This window comes from Papio anubis, chromosome 6 (genome assembly GCF_008728515.1).
Source record: "Papio anubis isolate 15944 chromosome 6, Panubis1.0, whole genome shotgun sequence".
In the NCBI taxonomy this organism is placed as follows: domain Eukaryota; kingdom Metazoa; phylum Chordata; class Mammalia; order Primates; family Cercopithecidae; genus Papio; species Papio anubis.
Genome location: NC_044981.1, coordinates 21,077,755 through 21,096,016, shown reverse-complemented (window position 1 = coordinate 21,096,016; position 18,262 = coordinate 21,077,755). Strand labels below are relative to the sequence as shown.

Sequence of the window (18,262 nt, the reverse complement as noted above, 5' to 3'; positions counted from 1 at the left end):
CACTGATTTTCAGTTTAATAGCATTTGACTAGTTCTGGGTTAACCTAGACAGAAGAATGAAGAAGGCTGCTCCCTGGGGATTGTGGGGCTCCAAGGGCTCTCTGCCAAGCCTTAATGTCAAGTTAGTTGGAAAGGAATCCATCAACTACTGCATCATATAACTTTGTAACGGCCCCAGGGGTATCAATCATATATTTTTGTGCTTGATTCCAAAACCAACTGGAATTTACAGGGGAAATTTTTCTTCCACCTCTTTGTATTTGTTTATCCTAAAATAACAAGTTCAAAGCACCCAGAAAATAGTTAGAGGGAATACTTTGTGATTTCACTGATAATAAACATTGAGAGGAGTGGCAGTAAAGGAACATAAGGTACATGGAAAATATTTTTTACTCCAAGAGTATGCCTTTGACACTAAGTCATACCCAGGTAGATTTGGTGAGTCAGTATTATAGTACTTCAGGAAAAATTCACTTATTACCTATGAATTCCCCCTAAAAACTAAAAATTCATCAACTGAATTTACCTAGCTTCTCTTCACCCACATAGGTTTTGATCTGCACAGTTTCTGAGGATGAAAGATTTACATGTATTATCTGCCAAGTAAATAAACAGGCACTTCAATGAAATAAATTTCTGCCTTTCCAACTTTAGTTGCTCCTCCGTCACTGTATATCCAATTAAAAATATTTTATTTTAAAAATATAGTCTAAGGATTAAAAACTGTTAGAAATCATCCAAAGATTTACAGTAGATTAAAATTAATCTATTAGAAGTGAAAAATCTTTTGGACTACATAAGGTGACAGTTCAAGTCATCGTAAAATTGCAAATGTAAACTAAACCACTGAGAATTTTGAGTTTTCAAGGCCTCCCTTTCCTTTCTTCTACAATCCTATTCAATACTTGGGATTAAAAGTTCTTACCCAAAAACAGATAACTATGTAGTGAAGAAACCAGACAAACCAGCTAACACCTGAACCAAGTGATCAAATTTAACGTCATCAATAAAGGGCAAAAGCACATCATATACCTTCTCAGATCTTCTGAGAAGGATACGACATTATTTTCATTTAGCTTAAGAGGACAAAGCATATAACCTGAATCTAATCATGAGGAAAACTCAAACTCAAATTGACGGACATTCCATTAAATAACTGGCCAGTATTCTTAAAAATGTCAATATCATGAAAGATAAAAAAGGCTTAGGAACTGTAAAGATTCAAGGAGACTACAGAAATATAACAACTAAATGCAAGTCATGATCCCAGACTGACTCCTCTATTGGAAAAACAATTGCTATACATATTGTCGGGTGCTTGACACAATTAGAATATAAACTGTAGATTAAAGCACTGTGTCAGTGTTAAATTTCCTGATTTAGATAACAGTACTGTGATCATATAAGAAACTCATTCTTAGGAAATATACACTAAATATTAAGGGGGTAAAGGGACATGATGTCTGTAACCCATTCTGAAATTGTTTAGGAGCAAAATATCTATGACTACATCTGTATCTGTTGTCTTTCTCTTCAGAGAAAGCAAAAGCCAATGCAGCAAAATGTTAAAATCTGATCATCTCACTAAGGTGTATACAGGTTGAGCATCCCTAATTCAAAAATCCAAAATGCTCCAAAATCTGAAACTTTGGAACACCAACATGACTCCATAGAATTCCGCATTTGACCTCATGTGAGGAGCTGCAGTTAAATAATGCATTCAAACCTTTGTTTCTTGCACAAAAGTATTAAAAACATTGCATAAAATTAATGCTAGGCTATGTGTATAAGGTATATATAAAACATAAATGAGACCAGGCATGGTGGCTCACACCTCTAATCCTAGCATTTTGGGAGGCTGAAGCAAGTGGATCACTTGAGCCCAGGAGTTTGCGACCACCTCAGGCAACATGGCAAGATCCTGTCTCTACAAAAAATTAGCCAGGTGTGGTGGTGCATGCCTGTAGTCCCAGCTACTTGGGAGGCTGAGGCGGGAGGATTGTATGAGCCCAGGAGGTCGAGGTTGCAGTGAGCCATGACTGTGCCACTGAACTCCAGCTTGGGCAACAGAGTGAGACCCTGTCTCAAAAAAAAAAAAAAAAAAGAAAAATAAATGAATTTCACGTTTTGACTTAGTTCTCATCCCCAAGATATCACATTATATATATGCAATTATTCCAAGATCTGAGAAAAATCAGAAATCTGGAAAACTTCTGGTCTCAAGCATTTTAGATAAAGGATACTCAACTTGTACTGGAGGTCTTTGTATTATTCTTACAACTGTTCTATAAAAGACAAAATCATTTTTAAGAAGTTTAAAATTTTTCTAAGGCCTATAAACTCACTGTCATAATAGGAAAACAACTTTAAAAACTGACACTTGTTTGGTCAAAATGTTCTAAAATTACTTTGAATTTATGGGATGAGTACTTATTTTACTGTTTATAAGAGCAAGAAACAATAAGAAAGAATGAAGTCTATGTCTCAAGCTTTTTACTTAATAGTTATGTAACCTAAGACAAATGAACTTAACTTCTCTGAGCAGAGCTAACTAACTCATGCGCAAAGTAAAAGTCATAAAAGACACCTAAAAGGACTGTTGAAAGAATAACAGGAGACAAAGTACATGAAAAGCACAGACTATGTTTGTTTGTTTCTGGCACATATTAACATCCAAACAATGGAAGGTTTCTTCCCCTGCCCTTCTAACTTCTTATCTTATCCACACTTCTCTGAAGGCATGTCATTAAGAGTAGCAAAATAAAGCACCAGGACATTCATCTTAGATTACAAGATCCCAGATGGAACGTAAGTACATTTTCGTCCATTTTGTTATTTGCTCATATTTGATTATATTGTCCTTAATTATGAAATAAATGTGGTTGCAAGGGGCAAGAGTTTTAAAAGAGTTTCATGTTAGATTACCAAATCTATTCCATTGACCTGAATACACAGTTAACATTATACTCTTATACTTGGTTCTACATGTATAAGTCCTTTGGAACGTTATAAATATATGGAGTTATTAATGAACCACACTCCTCACAGAACAAAAATAAGGCTAAAAAATAAGGTATATTGGCTGGGCACGGTGGCTCACGCCTGTAATCCCAGCACTTTGGGAGGCTGAGGTGGGTGGATCACCTGAGGTCAAGAGTTTGAGACCAGCCTGGCCAACATGGCAAAACCCCATCTCTACTAAAAAAAAAAAACAAAAAAAAACACAAAAATTAGCCAGGCATGGTGGTGAGCACCTGTAGTCCCAGCTACTTGGGAGGCTGAGGCAGGAGAATCACTTGAACCTAGGAGGTGGACGTTGCAGTGAGACGAGATTGCACCACTGCACTCTAGTTTGGGCGACACAGTGAGACCCTGTCTCAAAAAAAAGATATATCATTATAAGGTTCTTTATCTTTAGAAGTTACTCCAAGAGTCTACTCACTTGGAAAGTTGTTATTAAGGTAATAAAAATGAATTCAAATTGAATATTACAATTTTAATAAATCAAGTTCATATAAAAGGCATAAAAGAATTATTATATAGATCCTTGCAGTTTTTCTGAAACTTGTATAAAACAAGGTATGTAATCACCACTGGAGAAAAAGTTAGACTGAAATATAATAAAGATGACTTTTCAAAGGATAAAATTTATATTCTCCTTATTTAATATAAATTCATTCAGTCTTTCTCAACTCTAATACCTACCACCATTCAGCATGTGAGAGAAAACTTATAACCACATATCTTCTCCCTCTTTTGGTAATTACAAATTCATAAAAGAAGCAGGATAAAAATGAATGCCAAAAGGAAAGCAAAAAATTAAACAATCATAAGAAACAGGTTGAGTTTATTTCTTTGACAGGCCTTTTTTTTTTTTTTTAATGATTTTCTATCACTACAAAGCACAAATTAAAATTGCTATCAGTGAAGTCAAGGCTCTTCAAAGCATATATGATTCTTCATTATTCTAAAAGTTGGGTTATTTTAGAAAACTTGAAATGCTAAGATTCCCAAGACCAATTATACATTCCCAAGTACAGCCATTCCTGACTTTTTCTAGAAATGGCTTATAATTAACAGAAGAGTCATATGAAAGAGCTTTTAGTAACGGTAACAATCTGTGGGTTTTCTTCTTACCTTTACCATCTTAGGTAAAAACCAATCCCACAAAAACATGGCTCCATCCCGAAGTTAGTCTACACTTGTACCATACACATCTGGTCCTGTTGGTCTGACTACACAAAGTTGATTTACATGGTAATGGAATTTAGTTCATCATTGTCACATTGGGGCTAAATAAAAAGTTGGGCTAGTGCTCTGTGACAAGTAGGCAAGAGGTGAGGTTCAGAGGGTAGAAAATTAGGGGAACAGTGATAGTACAGAGGGAAAAGGTTGGGATCCTGAAAGGATGATTCTGATTGAGAGGAATCAGGATCACAAGATTAAAAAAGATATTACCTGTGGCAGTAAAAACTAATAGAGTTCTTACGGGTGACATCCCTGCTGTGGTATCTCCCTGGTCCCCTTGTGCAGGTCCCTGGGAGGAGAAGTACTGCATCAGCCCACACCCATGCACACTGTTTACGCTGCTGGAGAGCATTTCCATCTTAGAAACAGTCTTTTCTTTCATGAGATCTTGACAATGTCTGCTTCCATTTACTCCAGATTAGCCATGTTTGTTAGATTCTCTATTATAGGTTCAAGATGGTAGACAACGCAACAGTATCATTGGCAAACTTCCCTCTATACAGCTGAGGCTTAACAACAATTTTTGTTATTTTCACATGTTTCAAAGTTCCAAATGTTATCACCCTCTTTCCCTTTAGTTTTGTTAGTGTGAGAATAGATACAAGGGAAGTGCTCAATTTAAGAAGGATTCAAAGGAAAAAAAAAAGAATGATCCAATCAGGGCTCCAGCTTCTTCAAATGTTCCCAAATCGAGAGTTTTTACATGGTTCACACACACACACACACACACACACACACACACACACACACACACTCAATAAGCTTATCTTATGGTGCTCAGAACAACAAAAACAAAAAGAAAGATAAAAAGGCCACAAGAAAAAAGCCAATCCTGTAACTGGCGAGTAGAAGTAGCTTGGGAAAAGATAAAATCAAGTGGGGGAAAAGATAGGGAGTAGACAAGGAAAGAAGGCTGGAGGGGTTGGTGTTTATACTTCAGAGTAGAAGAGGTTGGGCCTGGTCCAGGGAGTAATCTCATGACCATTAGAAAAGATAATGTCATCAGCACCAGCTGAAGCAAAAGGCAAAATCAATTTATATTGCCTTAAATTTTAAGCAATGTTCAAGGGTCCTTGCAAAATGTTCTTGCCTACCAATATTTGATCTGTTAAGTCTACAGTCAAGGAAAACCCAATTAGTGAACGTCTGTGGCATGAGTTAATGTTTTCCATAGAACACAGAATAATTTGCTGACATGCAACTAAGTCTGGGACTTGGAATTATTTAGTTCAAAAGAAGAAGGCATATCTAAAGTCTCAGGAATAAGTCGCAGAGATTCTTTAAATCCACTTACTAGTTTTCAAATCTATCTCTTGCAGTATCTTCTCAATGGGCTTTCTGATTCCTTTGTTCCCCTGCCACCTAGACAGAGCTTTCCAAAACAAACACAAGATCACTACTATTCAGTAGCTCCCTACTGCCCACAGGGTAGTTTAAAGCTATTTAACATGGCTTATATGGCCATCTTAATCTAAGCCTTGCCTATAGTACCTGACTCATTTGTTGACACTAACCTATTCCTGCTATTGTTCTCCACTCCATCAAAAACAAACAAATAAAAATAATACATCTTACTGCCCCAATGGGAATGAATTTTATTTTCATTAATGTTCCCTGTTTTGTCTGTGCCCAGGTTCCATCCCATGCTGCTCCCTGTAACAGCCATTCTTCCTCTCTCATACAGGTACCCCCCACTTCTCACAGCTGATGGCATCTCAACTTTCAGAATTCAATTTTACAGCATTTGTCAATCCAACACATACTGAGTTCCTGCTCTACGCCAGGTATTGTGCTAGGTGCACACGATAGAAAGATTAGCCCCCACATTTCTCATAACCAGTTATACATCATGATAAGTGACAGGGTATAAATAAGCACCGAAATTTATGGGAACATGGAAGAGGTAGGGAGGAGAACAGGGTGATCATGCCAGCCAGGGATGATCAGGGAAGGCTGAAGAGAGGCTTACATGCTAAGTGCAGATGATCCAGCTTCTCCTCCCCACCTGGTACCCTGCTGTGTGAGAGGACAAGGAAGGAATTTGAGGAAGGGGAGATGAATATAAAAGTATGTTGGGAACTACAAGCAGTAAGATGAGGAAGCAGAGAATGACTTGGAAGGAATGGCAAGATTGAGGAGTGGAGAAGCAGGCAGGAGCTCCTGTGTATGATCTTGGGCAAGTTAATTAATTACTCATAGCCACAGTTTCCTGATGTGCAGAATGACAATAATCACAGTTCTAACTGCAGAGAGCTGTGAGAATGAAATACATTAAAGTGCTCAGAACAACATCTGACATATAATCATGGCTAAATGTTAACGCTTACTCTTATTTTTGTTATATCATTATTATGATTAGGCCCAAAGATTATTGTGACTCTAGGGTAGTATCTAGCTAACTGTTCACAGACCTAGGAATGAGCATGTGTCACCTAGTGACACAGCAAACCCTGGGTAACATAAAGCCCTGAAAGATCAATTAATTTAGCTGTCTCGAAAAGCCAATGTTCTCAGATCAAAATATCCCATAGTTAGTGTACAAGTTTCAGACAGTTGGAGTAACAAATTACCACAAAACACAAATTTGTTATATTACAGTTCTGGAGGTGAGAAATCTGAAATAAGTCTTCTAAAATCAAGGGTTTTGGCAGGGCTGTGTTCCTTCAGGAAGCTCTAGGGGAGAATCTGCTCTTGCCTTTTCCAACTTCTAAAGGCTACCTGCATTTCTTGCTCACGGTCCCTTCCTTGACCTTCAGAGCTTATCACTCTGACCTTTGTTTCTGCCCTCACATCTTCTCCTCTAACTGGGACCTTCTTGCTCCCCTTTATTAGAATCCTTGTGATTACATTGACCCCACCCAGGTAATCAATGAAAACCTCCCCAACTCAAGAGCTTGAACTTAATCGCATCTTCAAAGTTCTTTTCACCATGTGATATAGTTTGGCTCTATGTCCCCACTCAAATCTCATGTCAAATTGTAATTACTGTGTTGAAGAAGGGACCTGGTGAGAGGTGACTGGGTCATGGGGGCAGACTTCCCCCTTGCTGTTCTCATGATAGTGCGTGAGTTCTCACAAGATCTGGTTGTTGTAAAAGTGTATAGCACTTCCCTCTGCCCCTTTCCTGCTGGCCATGTGAAGATGTGCCTGCTTCCTCTTGCCTTCTGCAGTGATTGTAAGTTTCCTGAGGCCACCCCAAAAGCGGAAGCCTTTACAGCCTGCAGAAACGTAAATGTAAGCATAATTAAGCTTTTTTTCTTTATAAACTATCCAGTCTCAGGTAGTTCTTTATAGCAGTGCAAGAGTGAACTAATACACCATGCAAGGTAACATATTCACAAGTTTCGGGATTAGGACATGGATATCTTTGAGGACCCATTACTCTGCCTACCATATTTGGTCTCATCACTGCCATTTGAGCCCCTATAACAACTAATTTAATAATTATATTTTAGTATTCCTATTTGAATTCAAGAAAATTTGTTCAACTAATTGTACAAATGAAAAGTTATTAGATTCATAATAAAATAGAAGTGAAAGAATGGGAAATGGAGATAACATATTTACACCAATCATCTAGAAAAAGAAAGCACCTAAACCTTTCTATATATATATAGGTTGAAAAGTGGCCTTAAAACTGTCTAATAGAAAAATCAAAGATTATTAGGCATTTCAAGAAGTCTTTGAGATCACTAAATTCAATTTCCCATATGTTAAATAAATATCCTCTGTATGAAAACCCAGACAAAGAAGGTGGCTCCCAACTATCTTTCTATTATAATCTGGCTCATACTTCCCTCTAGTATAGAGTCATTACAAAAAGCTCTGTTAAATGATCTGCTGAAATCCAGATACATCAAAATTATGGGCAGGCTAAAAACTCCATTGTAAAAGGAAGTAAGAAAAATGATGTGTCCAGAAGAAAGGAGATTGAAAGATCAACTGGAAGGGATCAAGTACAATTAAGTTGCATAAGAATAAGAATGTCAAGATAGTCTTTCTAAAAAAGAGAAGTTAAAATGAAAAAGTTCTTGAGAAAAGGGTTTTCCCTATGGGTATGTTTGGGAATCAATTTAGAATAAAATATACTTAACAATCCAGAGTATAAAAATTCTTCAAAATATTTTTTCTCTTCCAAGAAAACAACTTTAATTTGAAAATCTGATACAAAGTAAATAATGCAATTCTGTTATTGAGTAAGCTAAAAGCATCAGGATTCCTTCCATTAAGGCAACCTGATATTCTTTAAAACACTGAGTTGTTAAACTTAAGGATTACACTCAGAAACAAAAAGTTTTAAAAGCATTTAAAGAAAGTGACAAAGCTCTTTTATATGCTACGTTTCTCAGACATATATGTGCACACTCATGTGTCAGTGCGTGTGAAGAATAAAATATTCCTTGACCCATTGGCAGCTAGATTTGGGAGAGTCACTGTATGTCATTGAGTTAGCTTCATATGAGTTAGCTTCTATATATGATTTAAGAATATTCTTTATTCAACATCTGTTTCAAGTGATCACCCTGTCTTGGTATGAACACCCACAGCAACAATGTAATTCCTCACAAGGAAAATCTACCAGAGACAGTTTTGGCAAAGCTGTCTCTATCCCCCACAAGAATGTCCCTCCAGCCCTCTTAGAAACACTCCCTCACATTCTTTCTTAAGGGTAAAAGTTCCAGAAACTGCAGGTAAGTGAACTATGATTCTTTTATGAGGACATATATTTGAATATATTGCCTTTACTCTCTGGTTCTAAGATGTAAGACAAGCAAGCAGGTAGATATATCACAATTTAACATCTTAAAGCTATATACACATTCTAACAGCCACTCTTGCCATCTAATTTTTTTTCAAGTCATAAGACTCCTAATATAAAGATTTCACAATAATTTCATTATTCGTCATCAATATTTTCTAAAAAGCAAAGTCTGGAATTGACTGCTGAGGATCAAAAGACTTTTTAAACTTAGGTGACCTTTCCTAGGCAGACCAAGAATCTCAGCTACAATTTAAAAATACTATTGGAATTACTTAAAATGAATGAAGACTAATGAAGGAAGACTTAATGGAACAGAAAATATAAACTTGCAAATCTGACCTTTCATCTAAAAATCTAGTCACTCTCATTTGGCTTAGGTGATTTCATTATTAACTCTCTTATACATCATAGTCTTGTAAAAGCTAAAAAAAATAAATTTAGTTTATCCTGCTCTTGAAAATATATTGTGTAATTTATTTTCATTATAAACTTAGGAGGATTATACTCTTTTTTTTTTTCAGTAGGCAAGCAAGGCAAAGAATTCATCTCTCCCCCTATACAAATGCAAAATTCAACTAAAGGGTGTCTTATTCATTTGGGATTTAGATAATTAAGAATACAAATAATTCAGTTCATTTATTAGAGCTCTACCATAACACATTAGAACACTGAAATGTATTTATATTAATGCTAGTATTTATGTAAAAGTAAATATGAAGGGGAGAGTATACTTATCTTTATGTCATTTACAGGGGAAGAACATTTTTTGGGACTTGTTAGCAGAAATAAAATGTATCTAAGAAAATAGTGTATCTTCAACTAAGAGGCATTCTAAAGCCAAAACAAAAAGATATTATTTGAAAGCAACTGGTATTGTACTCTTCTTCTAATAATGGGTTAGCATCTACTTTCATTAGTGATTTTTAAAAAATTTACAATTGGCACACAATAATTGTACATATGTTCACTGTTGATTTTTTTTTTTGGCAAGGAAATAGGCTTTGGAGACTCAGAAGTGGGGAGGTAGAAGTGGGTGAGGGATTAAAAAAAAACACACTACATTTTGAGTACAATGTACACTACTCACATGATGGGTGCACTAGAACCTCAGACTTCACCACTATACAGTCCATCCATATAACCAAAAACCATGCATACTCCCCTAAAGCTATTGAAATAAAAAATAAATAAAATTTTTAAGAAAGAAAAAACCAAAAAATCATTGCCCATTTTGCAACAGTATTATATTTTAGTGAATTCTAGTTGCATATGGAGTTTCATAAACTCCCTAAGACAGGGAGAGTAGACAATTATTAAATTTTGGTAAATTTAAGAGAACGAAGAAGACTCAGTGCACATCATATATCTTCTCTTTGACTGCAGATCTCTCAAGTTTCATCGTTTTTGCTTCTTTTTCTAAGTTTCTGAATTTTATAAAGATGAAACTCTTCCAGGCAACGATTTTTACCTAGAGCATAATTACAGGAATGTAGAAGAGTCTTGTGGATTGAATTGTATTGCCCCAAAAAGTCATATTGAAGTCCTAATCCCCAGTACTTCAGAATGTGACCTTATGTGGAAATAGGCTTGTTTCAGACATAACTAGAAAGATGAAGAGCAGGGTGGACCCCTAATCCAATATGACTAATAGTCCTTATAAGAAGACAGCCATGTAAAGACAAGAGACATACAGGGGCACCTTGTGACAATAAAGTCAGAGACTAGAGCTACACAGCTGCAGGCCAAGAAACACCAAAAGCCACCAGGAAACCACCAGAAGCTGGGAGAGGCCAGGAAGGATTCTGCTACATGATTCTGAGAGAGAAGAGGCTTTTCTTTGTACTTGTAGCCTCTAGAACCGTAAGACAATGCATTTCTGTTGTTTGAAGCCCCCTAGTTTGTGGTACTTTGTTATAGCAGCTTTGGGACATTCATACAAAGAGGTTTAATAAAGAGCTGCATGAGAAGAACAACGGTGCAGAATCCCAAAATATTGGCTCTTGTGAACAGAACAGTATAACAGAATAATAAAAGGAAACAGCTTCACAAGTTGGCTTAGGACACTCTGAACCTAAGTTTACTGTTTCAGATTGCAGTGCAGTGGAAAGTTCAAAAATTTCCAAGTGCTAAACAAAATAATAAACAAAATAAATAAACATAAATTATTCTGTTTCAAAAGAATGAGAAAACAGGCCATAGACTGGAAAAATATATTTGTAAAGCACATATCTAATAATGAATTGTTACCCAAAATATACAAAGAACTCTTATAACTCAACAATAAGGAAACAAACTCCATGATTAAAAATGGGCAACAGACCTGAACAGACACCTCTCCAAAGAAAACATACATATGGCAAATAAATCTATGAAAAGACAGTCAACACCATATGTCATTAGTGAATTGCAAATTAAAACTATAGTGAGATACCATTACACACCTGTTACAATGGCCAAAATCCAAAATGCTGACAATACCAAATGTTGACAAGGATGTTGGCAAGGATATGGAGTAAAAGGAACTCTCATTCATTGCTGGTAAGAATGCAAAATGGCACAGTGGCTTTGGAAGATAGTGTGGCAATTTTTTATAAACATACTTTTACAAACATACTCTTACCACACAATCCAGCAATTATGCTCCTCTTTGGTATTTATCCAAATGAGCTGAACACTTATGTCCACACAAAAACCTGCAAATGGATGTTTATAGCAGCTTTATTCACAATTGTCAAAACTTGGAAGCAACCAACATGTCCTTCAGTAGGTAAATGGATAAATTGTGTTACATCCACACAATGAAATATTGTTCAGTGCTAAAATAAAATGAGCTATCAGGCCACAAAAAGGTTCAAAGGAATCTTAAATGTATATTACTAAGTGAAAAAAGCCAATCTGAAAAGTCTACATGCTGTATGTTTCCAAATATATGACATTCTGGAAAAGGCAAAATTAGAGGCAATAGAAAGATCAGTGGTTGCCAGGGGTTTGGGGAAGACAGGGATGAACAAGCAGAGAACACAGGATTTTAGAGAAACGGAATTATTCTGATGATACTACAGTGGTGGATGCTTGTCATTTCACATAATGTATACCATCTAATCTAGGATGAATCCTAATGTAAACCATGGACTGTGGGTGAAAATGATATGTAGTGTAGGTTCTTTGATTGTAACAAATGTACCACTCAGTGTGGGGGATGTTGACAGTGGGGATGGCTGTGCATGTTTAGGGACAGGAAACATATAGCAACTCTATGTGTTATTTTGTGCTTAATGTTGCTGTGAACCTAAAAGTGCTTTAAAAAATAAGGCAAAAACAAAAAGATACTCTATGCCAGGCCTGGGTGACCGAAGTCTAAAAACGTGAGGAAGATGGTAAGAGGTTATGTTTAGAAGATAAAAGACAAGACGAAAAAGGCTTTTAAAAGCTGATTTTATGCAATGAGTTCTGCTTCTGGCTAACTAGCTTGTATCAGACCAATGTTCTTGCCAAGAACAATTAAAAAGGTGAATAAAATGTACAATCTGTACTATTTAAACATGAAAAAGCTATCAAGGAAGTAAGAGGTCAAGCTCCCAGAAAGAAGACAAGCCCATAGAGGACAGCTCAATATTTGGAGTCACTTTTTCCTTCTAGACATTTATCAATGTTAAGTAGTGCCTGAGGGGCTGAGCAGCCAAACAAAAGCTAAGAGGCAGAATAAATACGCAGAACCTGATGCATTCTAATGAGCGCGAGATACAAAAATGAGAGTTGAAGATCTGCCACAAAGAAAGAGTCCTGGTAAAAACACCATAGAATTTCAGCTGGGTACTAGAAGAACCACACTAGGTGGTACGTTAGTGTGGCATGTACCAGTTCACAAAAGCTGGCTGTGTGTATCGCTTCCCAATGCCATGTTCAGTGATGTAACATTGGTAATCTGAAATTGGCAACAGTGGAAGTATTCACACTATGGAAATTGGCAAATGCTACAGATCAGAACTCTTTCTCCCGAGAGTCACTTGTTAAACACTAGCACACGATTGGCTGCATTCAAAAGTAAGAGCAGTTAGAAATAAAGCAGTCATCAGAAAGAGTGAAAAGCAGTCTAAAAACTCCATCTCAGTCAGATTAAAATAATCAGTTCTTACCTTAGCACCTGGCAGAAGCAAAATAAAATCCTCCCTGGAGGAAGATACATGATAGCCTAGAATCTACAGGTTTTTAAAAAATAAACAATGGCCACCATTCAAAAAAAGAAAAAAATACTAGGTACATGGAGAAAAAGACAAATGACCAGAATCAAGAAAAAACAAAACTAAAAAGCAGAAACGAACCAGTATCAGCTCCAAATACTGGAGATTTTGTAATGGACTTTAAGATAACTAAATAATATGTCTATATTAGTCCGTTTTCACACTGCTATAAAGAAATTCCTGAGACTGGGTAAATTATAAAGAAAAGAGGTTTAATTGGCTCACAGTTCCGCATGGCTGGGGAGGCCTTAGGAAATTTACAATCACAGTGGAAGGGGCAGCAGGCACCCTCTTCACAAGGCGGCAGGAGAGAGGAGAGTCAAGACGGAAGAGCCCCTTATAAAACCATCAGATCTTGTGAGAACTCACTCACTATCATGAAAACAGCCTGGGGGAATCTGCCCCCATAATCCAGTCACCTCCCACCAGGTCTCTCCCTTGACTTGAGGGGATTACAGTTCAAGATGAGATTTGGGTGGGGACACAAAGCCAAACCACATAAATGTTTAAAAACTATAAAGGAAAATATGAATAATTGAATTAGAACATGGAAATCTATGAAAATTCAAACTGTAATTCTAGAATTAAAAAACACATTAACTAAAATTAGAAATCCTGTAGATGGGTTTGACAGCAGATTAAAAACAAATCAAGAAAGGATTAGGGAGTGAGATCAGTGCTTCACAAATTTTAATGGATACACAAATCACCTGGAGATGCAGACAGTGACTGAACAGGTCTAGGGTGGGGCCTGAGAGTCTGCATTTCCAGCAGCCTCACAGCAGATGCCAACACTGCTGTTTAGGGACTACAACTTCTGTGGTTGTTGGCCCAGGGACAATTACGAATACCAAGGAACTAGGAAACAGATAAAGAGGAAATATCCAGACAGACACACAGAACAAAGTGCAAAAAGTATAGCAAAGAATATATCAGATATTGGGGAACAAAAGGAAATATCTAGCACACATAACTGAAATCACAGAGGAAGGGAGAATAGAGTAGAACATATATCTGAAGAAAGAATGGCTAAGGTTTCCAAACCTTCTGAAAGAAATGGGGACACAGGGCAAAAAAAACCACCAAGAATCCCCAAGCAGGATAAATACAAGCAAAAGTACCCTCAGCAAGAGGCGAAGGTAGAGCAGGGATGATCTCATAAAGATCTGTGGATGTAGCATTTGTTTAATGGAGTCAGTTCCAGTGAAATCCAGGGAAGACCCATATAATTTCTGAGAAAATTGTTTGAGCCAAAAAAAAAAAAAAAAAAAAGAGAGGGAGAGAGAGAGAGACAGAAAGAAACAAAAAGAAAAAAACCCAAACAAACCAAAATCAAATAAACAAACAAAAAATTTGCACTGCCGATGTAGACTAAAAGGGACAGAGACAGTACAAAATAAATAGAGGCTGTAGGATTCTTAACATTCTCATGGCAGGATCAGGTCGAGAAAATTATTCAGCTGTACACATGTGCTATCTTTCAAGAAAAGGGAAAGATAACTACACAGAGTGGAATCAAACGATCAGAGACTACAGCAAATATCAAATTCACAGTCCCAGAGATTAGAAAGGGTATATAACCTGGGGGTGAGGAGGATGAGAAAATCTGGGGGACCTGGCTCATGCCTGTAATCCCAGCACTTTGGGAGGCTGAGGCAGGCGGATCACAAGGTCAGGAGATTGAGACCATCCTGGCTAACATGATGAAACCTCGACTGTACTAAAAATACAAAAAAATTAGCTGCGCGTGGTGGCGGGTGCCTGTAGTCCCAGCTACTTGAGAGGCTGAGGCAGGAGAACTGCATGAACCCGAGAGGCGGAGCTTGCAGTGAGCTGAGATGGCGCCACTGCAGCACTCCAGCCTGGGGGACAAAGCAAGACTCCATCTCAAAAAAAAAAAAAGAAAAAAGAAGAAAAGAAAATCTGGGGGACCAACTTAGAATTCTGCTTATCACATTGGGCAATTCTTTCAAATATTTTAAACAGAAATAATTTACTTCTTTACAAACACTTCCAGAAAAATGTAAGTGCTAAAAACTCTCAATAAATTCGGTATTGATGGAACGTATCTCAAAATAATAAGAGCCATTTATGACAAACCCACAGCCAATATCATACTGAATGGGCAAAAACTGGAAGTATTCCCTTTGAAAACTGGCACAAGACAGGGATCCCCTCTCTCACCACTCCTATTCAACATAGTGTTGGAAGTTCTGGCTAGGGCAATCAGGCAAGAGAAAGAAATAAAGGGTATTCAGTTAGGAAAAGAAGAAGTCAAATTGTCCCTGTTTGCAGATGACATGATTGTATATTCAGAAAACTCCATTGTCTCAGCCCAAATCTCTGTAAGTTGATAAGCAACTTCAGCAAAGTCTCAGGATACAAAATTAATGTGCAAAAATCACAAGCATTCTTATACACCAGTAACAGACAAACAGAGAGCCAAATCATGAATGAACTTCCATTCACAACTGCTTCAAAGAGAATAAAATACCAAAGAATCCAACTTACAAGGGATGTAAATGACCTCTTCAAGGAGAACTACAAACCACTGCTCAGTGAAATAAAAGAGGACACAAACAAATGGAAGAACATACCATGCTCATGGATAGGAAGAATCAATATCGTGAAAATGGCCATACTGCCCAAGGTAATTTATAGATTCAATGCCATCCCCATCAAGCTACCAATGAGTTTCTTCACAGAATTGGAAAAAACTGCTTTAAAGTTCATATGGAACCAAAAAAGAGCCCGCATCTCCAAGACAATCCTAAGTCAAAAGAACAAAGCTGGAGGCATCACGCTACCTGACTTCAAACTATACTACAAGGCTACAGTAACCAAAACAGCATGGTACTGGTACCAAAACAGAGATATAGACCAATGGAACAGAACAGAGTCCTCAGAAATAATACCACACATCTACAGCCATCTGATCTTTGACAAACCTGAGAGAAACAAGAAATGGGGAAAGGATTCCCTATTTAATAAATGGTGCTGGGAAAATTGGCTAGCCATAAGTAGAAAGCTGAAACTGGATCCTTTCCTTACTCCTTATACGAAAATTAATTCAAGATGGATTAGAGACTTAAATGTTAGACCTAATACCATAAAAATCCTAGAGGAAAACCTAGGTAGTACCATTCAGGACATAGGCATGGGCAAAGACTTCATGTCTAAAACACCAAAAGCAACGGCAGCAAAAGCCAAAATTGACAAATGGGATCTCATTAAACTAAAGAGCTTCTGCACAGCAAAAGAAACTACCATCAGAGTGAACAGGCAACCTACAGAATGGGAGAAAATTTTTGCAATCTACTCATCTGACAAAGGGCTAATATCCAGAACCTACAAAGAACTCAAACAAATTTACAAGAAAAAAACAAACAACCCCATCAAAAAGTGGGCAAAGGATATGAATAGACATTTCTCAAAAGAAGACATTCATACAGCCAACAAACACATGAAAAAATGCTCATCATCACTGGCCATCAGAGAAATGCAAATCAAAACCACAATGAGATACCATCTCACACCAGTTAGAATGGCAATCATTAAAAAGTCAGGAAACAACAGGTGCTGGAGAGGATGTGGAGAAATAGGAACACTTTTACACTGTTGGTGGGATTGTAAACTAGTTCAACCATTATGGAAAACAGTATGGCGATTCCTCAAGGATCTAGAACTAGATGTACCATATGACCCAGCCATCCCATTACTGGGTATATACCCAAAGGATTATAAATCATGCTGCTATAAAGACACATGCACACGTATGTTTATTGCGGCACTATTCACAATAGCAAAGACTTGGAATCAACCCAAATGTCCATCAGTGACAGACTGGATTAAGAAAATGTGGCACATATACACCATGGAATACTATGCAGCCATAAAAAAGGATGAGTTTGTGTCCTTTGGAGGGACATGGATGCAGCTGGAAACCATCATTCTTAGCAAACTATCACAAGAACAGAAAACAAAACACCGCATGTTCTCACTCATAGGTGGGAACTGAACAATGAGATCACTTGGACTCGGGAAGGGGAACATCACACTCCAGGGCCTATCACGGGGAGGGGGGAGGGGGGAGGGATTGCATTGGGAGTTATACCTGATGTAAATGACGAGTTGAGGGGGGGCTGATGAGTTGATGGGTGCAGCACACCAACATGGCACAAGTATACATATGTAACAAACCTGCACGTTATGCACATGTACCCTAGAACTTAAAGTATAATAATAATAATTTTAAAAAAAGAAATTTATGATACTAGAAAAAAAAATTCCTGTCTCCCCAAGTCATCTGAATTTTACTGTTCAAAAGAAGAAAAAAGTGATTATATTTTAGTTGCCTAAGGTCATTTACCTCATCCATGGCCCCCTGGCCCCTGACCCCAACTTGGAAATCTCTTCATATTTTGTAATTTAAGGTTTATAACATGAGCAAGTTGGGTGAAGGTAGGCAACGCAGCTGCATTTTTATAGCTACTGGCAAAAAACAATACCTTATAAGAAAAAGATCTTACCACTTGTGCTGGAACTTGTTCCATTTTTGCAGCAGGAGTTCCTGGTCTTGGGTAAAACTGATTAATAAAGAGGCTTGGGAATTTGTACTCTTCAACAAGTTTCACTGTTTCTTGAAAATCCTGATCTGTTTCTCCAGGAAAACCACAGATAATATCTGTAGCAATAGTTAGTCCAGGAACTCTAGAAAATAACAAGACAAAAATGTAAAAACTTGACTATAAGCCATAATTATTCTATTTCCCTGATATTTTAAATACAGTTTTTGTGGTAATTAAAATTTACTTTTATAAAAAGCACACGTGCAAATAGTTTTAAAGAGTCCTAAATGCCAAAAGTTTAAAATGAAAAACAGTGGCTGCCTGCCATTCCCAGGGAAATCCATCTTAAATTCTTTTAAATGATTCTTTGTTCTTTCCTTTATATTTAAAAACAGATGCCAATTCTGCCATTTCTAGATTTACTGATTTTTAGGCAATAAGTT

At 37.1% G+C, this 18,262-nt stretch overlaps 1 protein-coding gene across 3 annotated transcripts in view; it reads right to left on the bottom strand.

Moving 5' to 3' along the window:
• The window catches only part of CDKAL1 (CDK5 regulatory subunit associated protein 1 like 1), a 701,952-nt gene that overhangs the window by 148,668 nt on the left and 535,022 nt on the right, over positions 1–18,262 (bottom strand). For all 3 annotated transcript variants that reach the window (XM_031667632.1, XM_031667633.1, XM_021936624.2), the window contains exon 12: positions 17,781–17,961. In XM_031667632.1, coding sequence (XP_031523492.1) covers positions 17,781–17,961 — 181 coding nt within the window. The remainder of the gene's footprint in view (positions 1–17,780; positions 17,962–18,262) is intronic.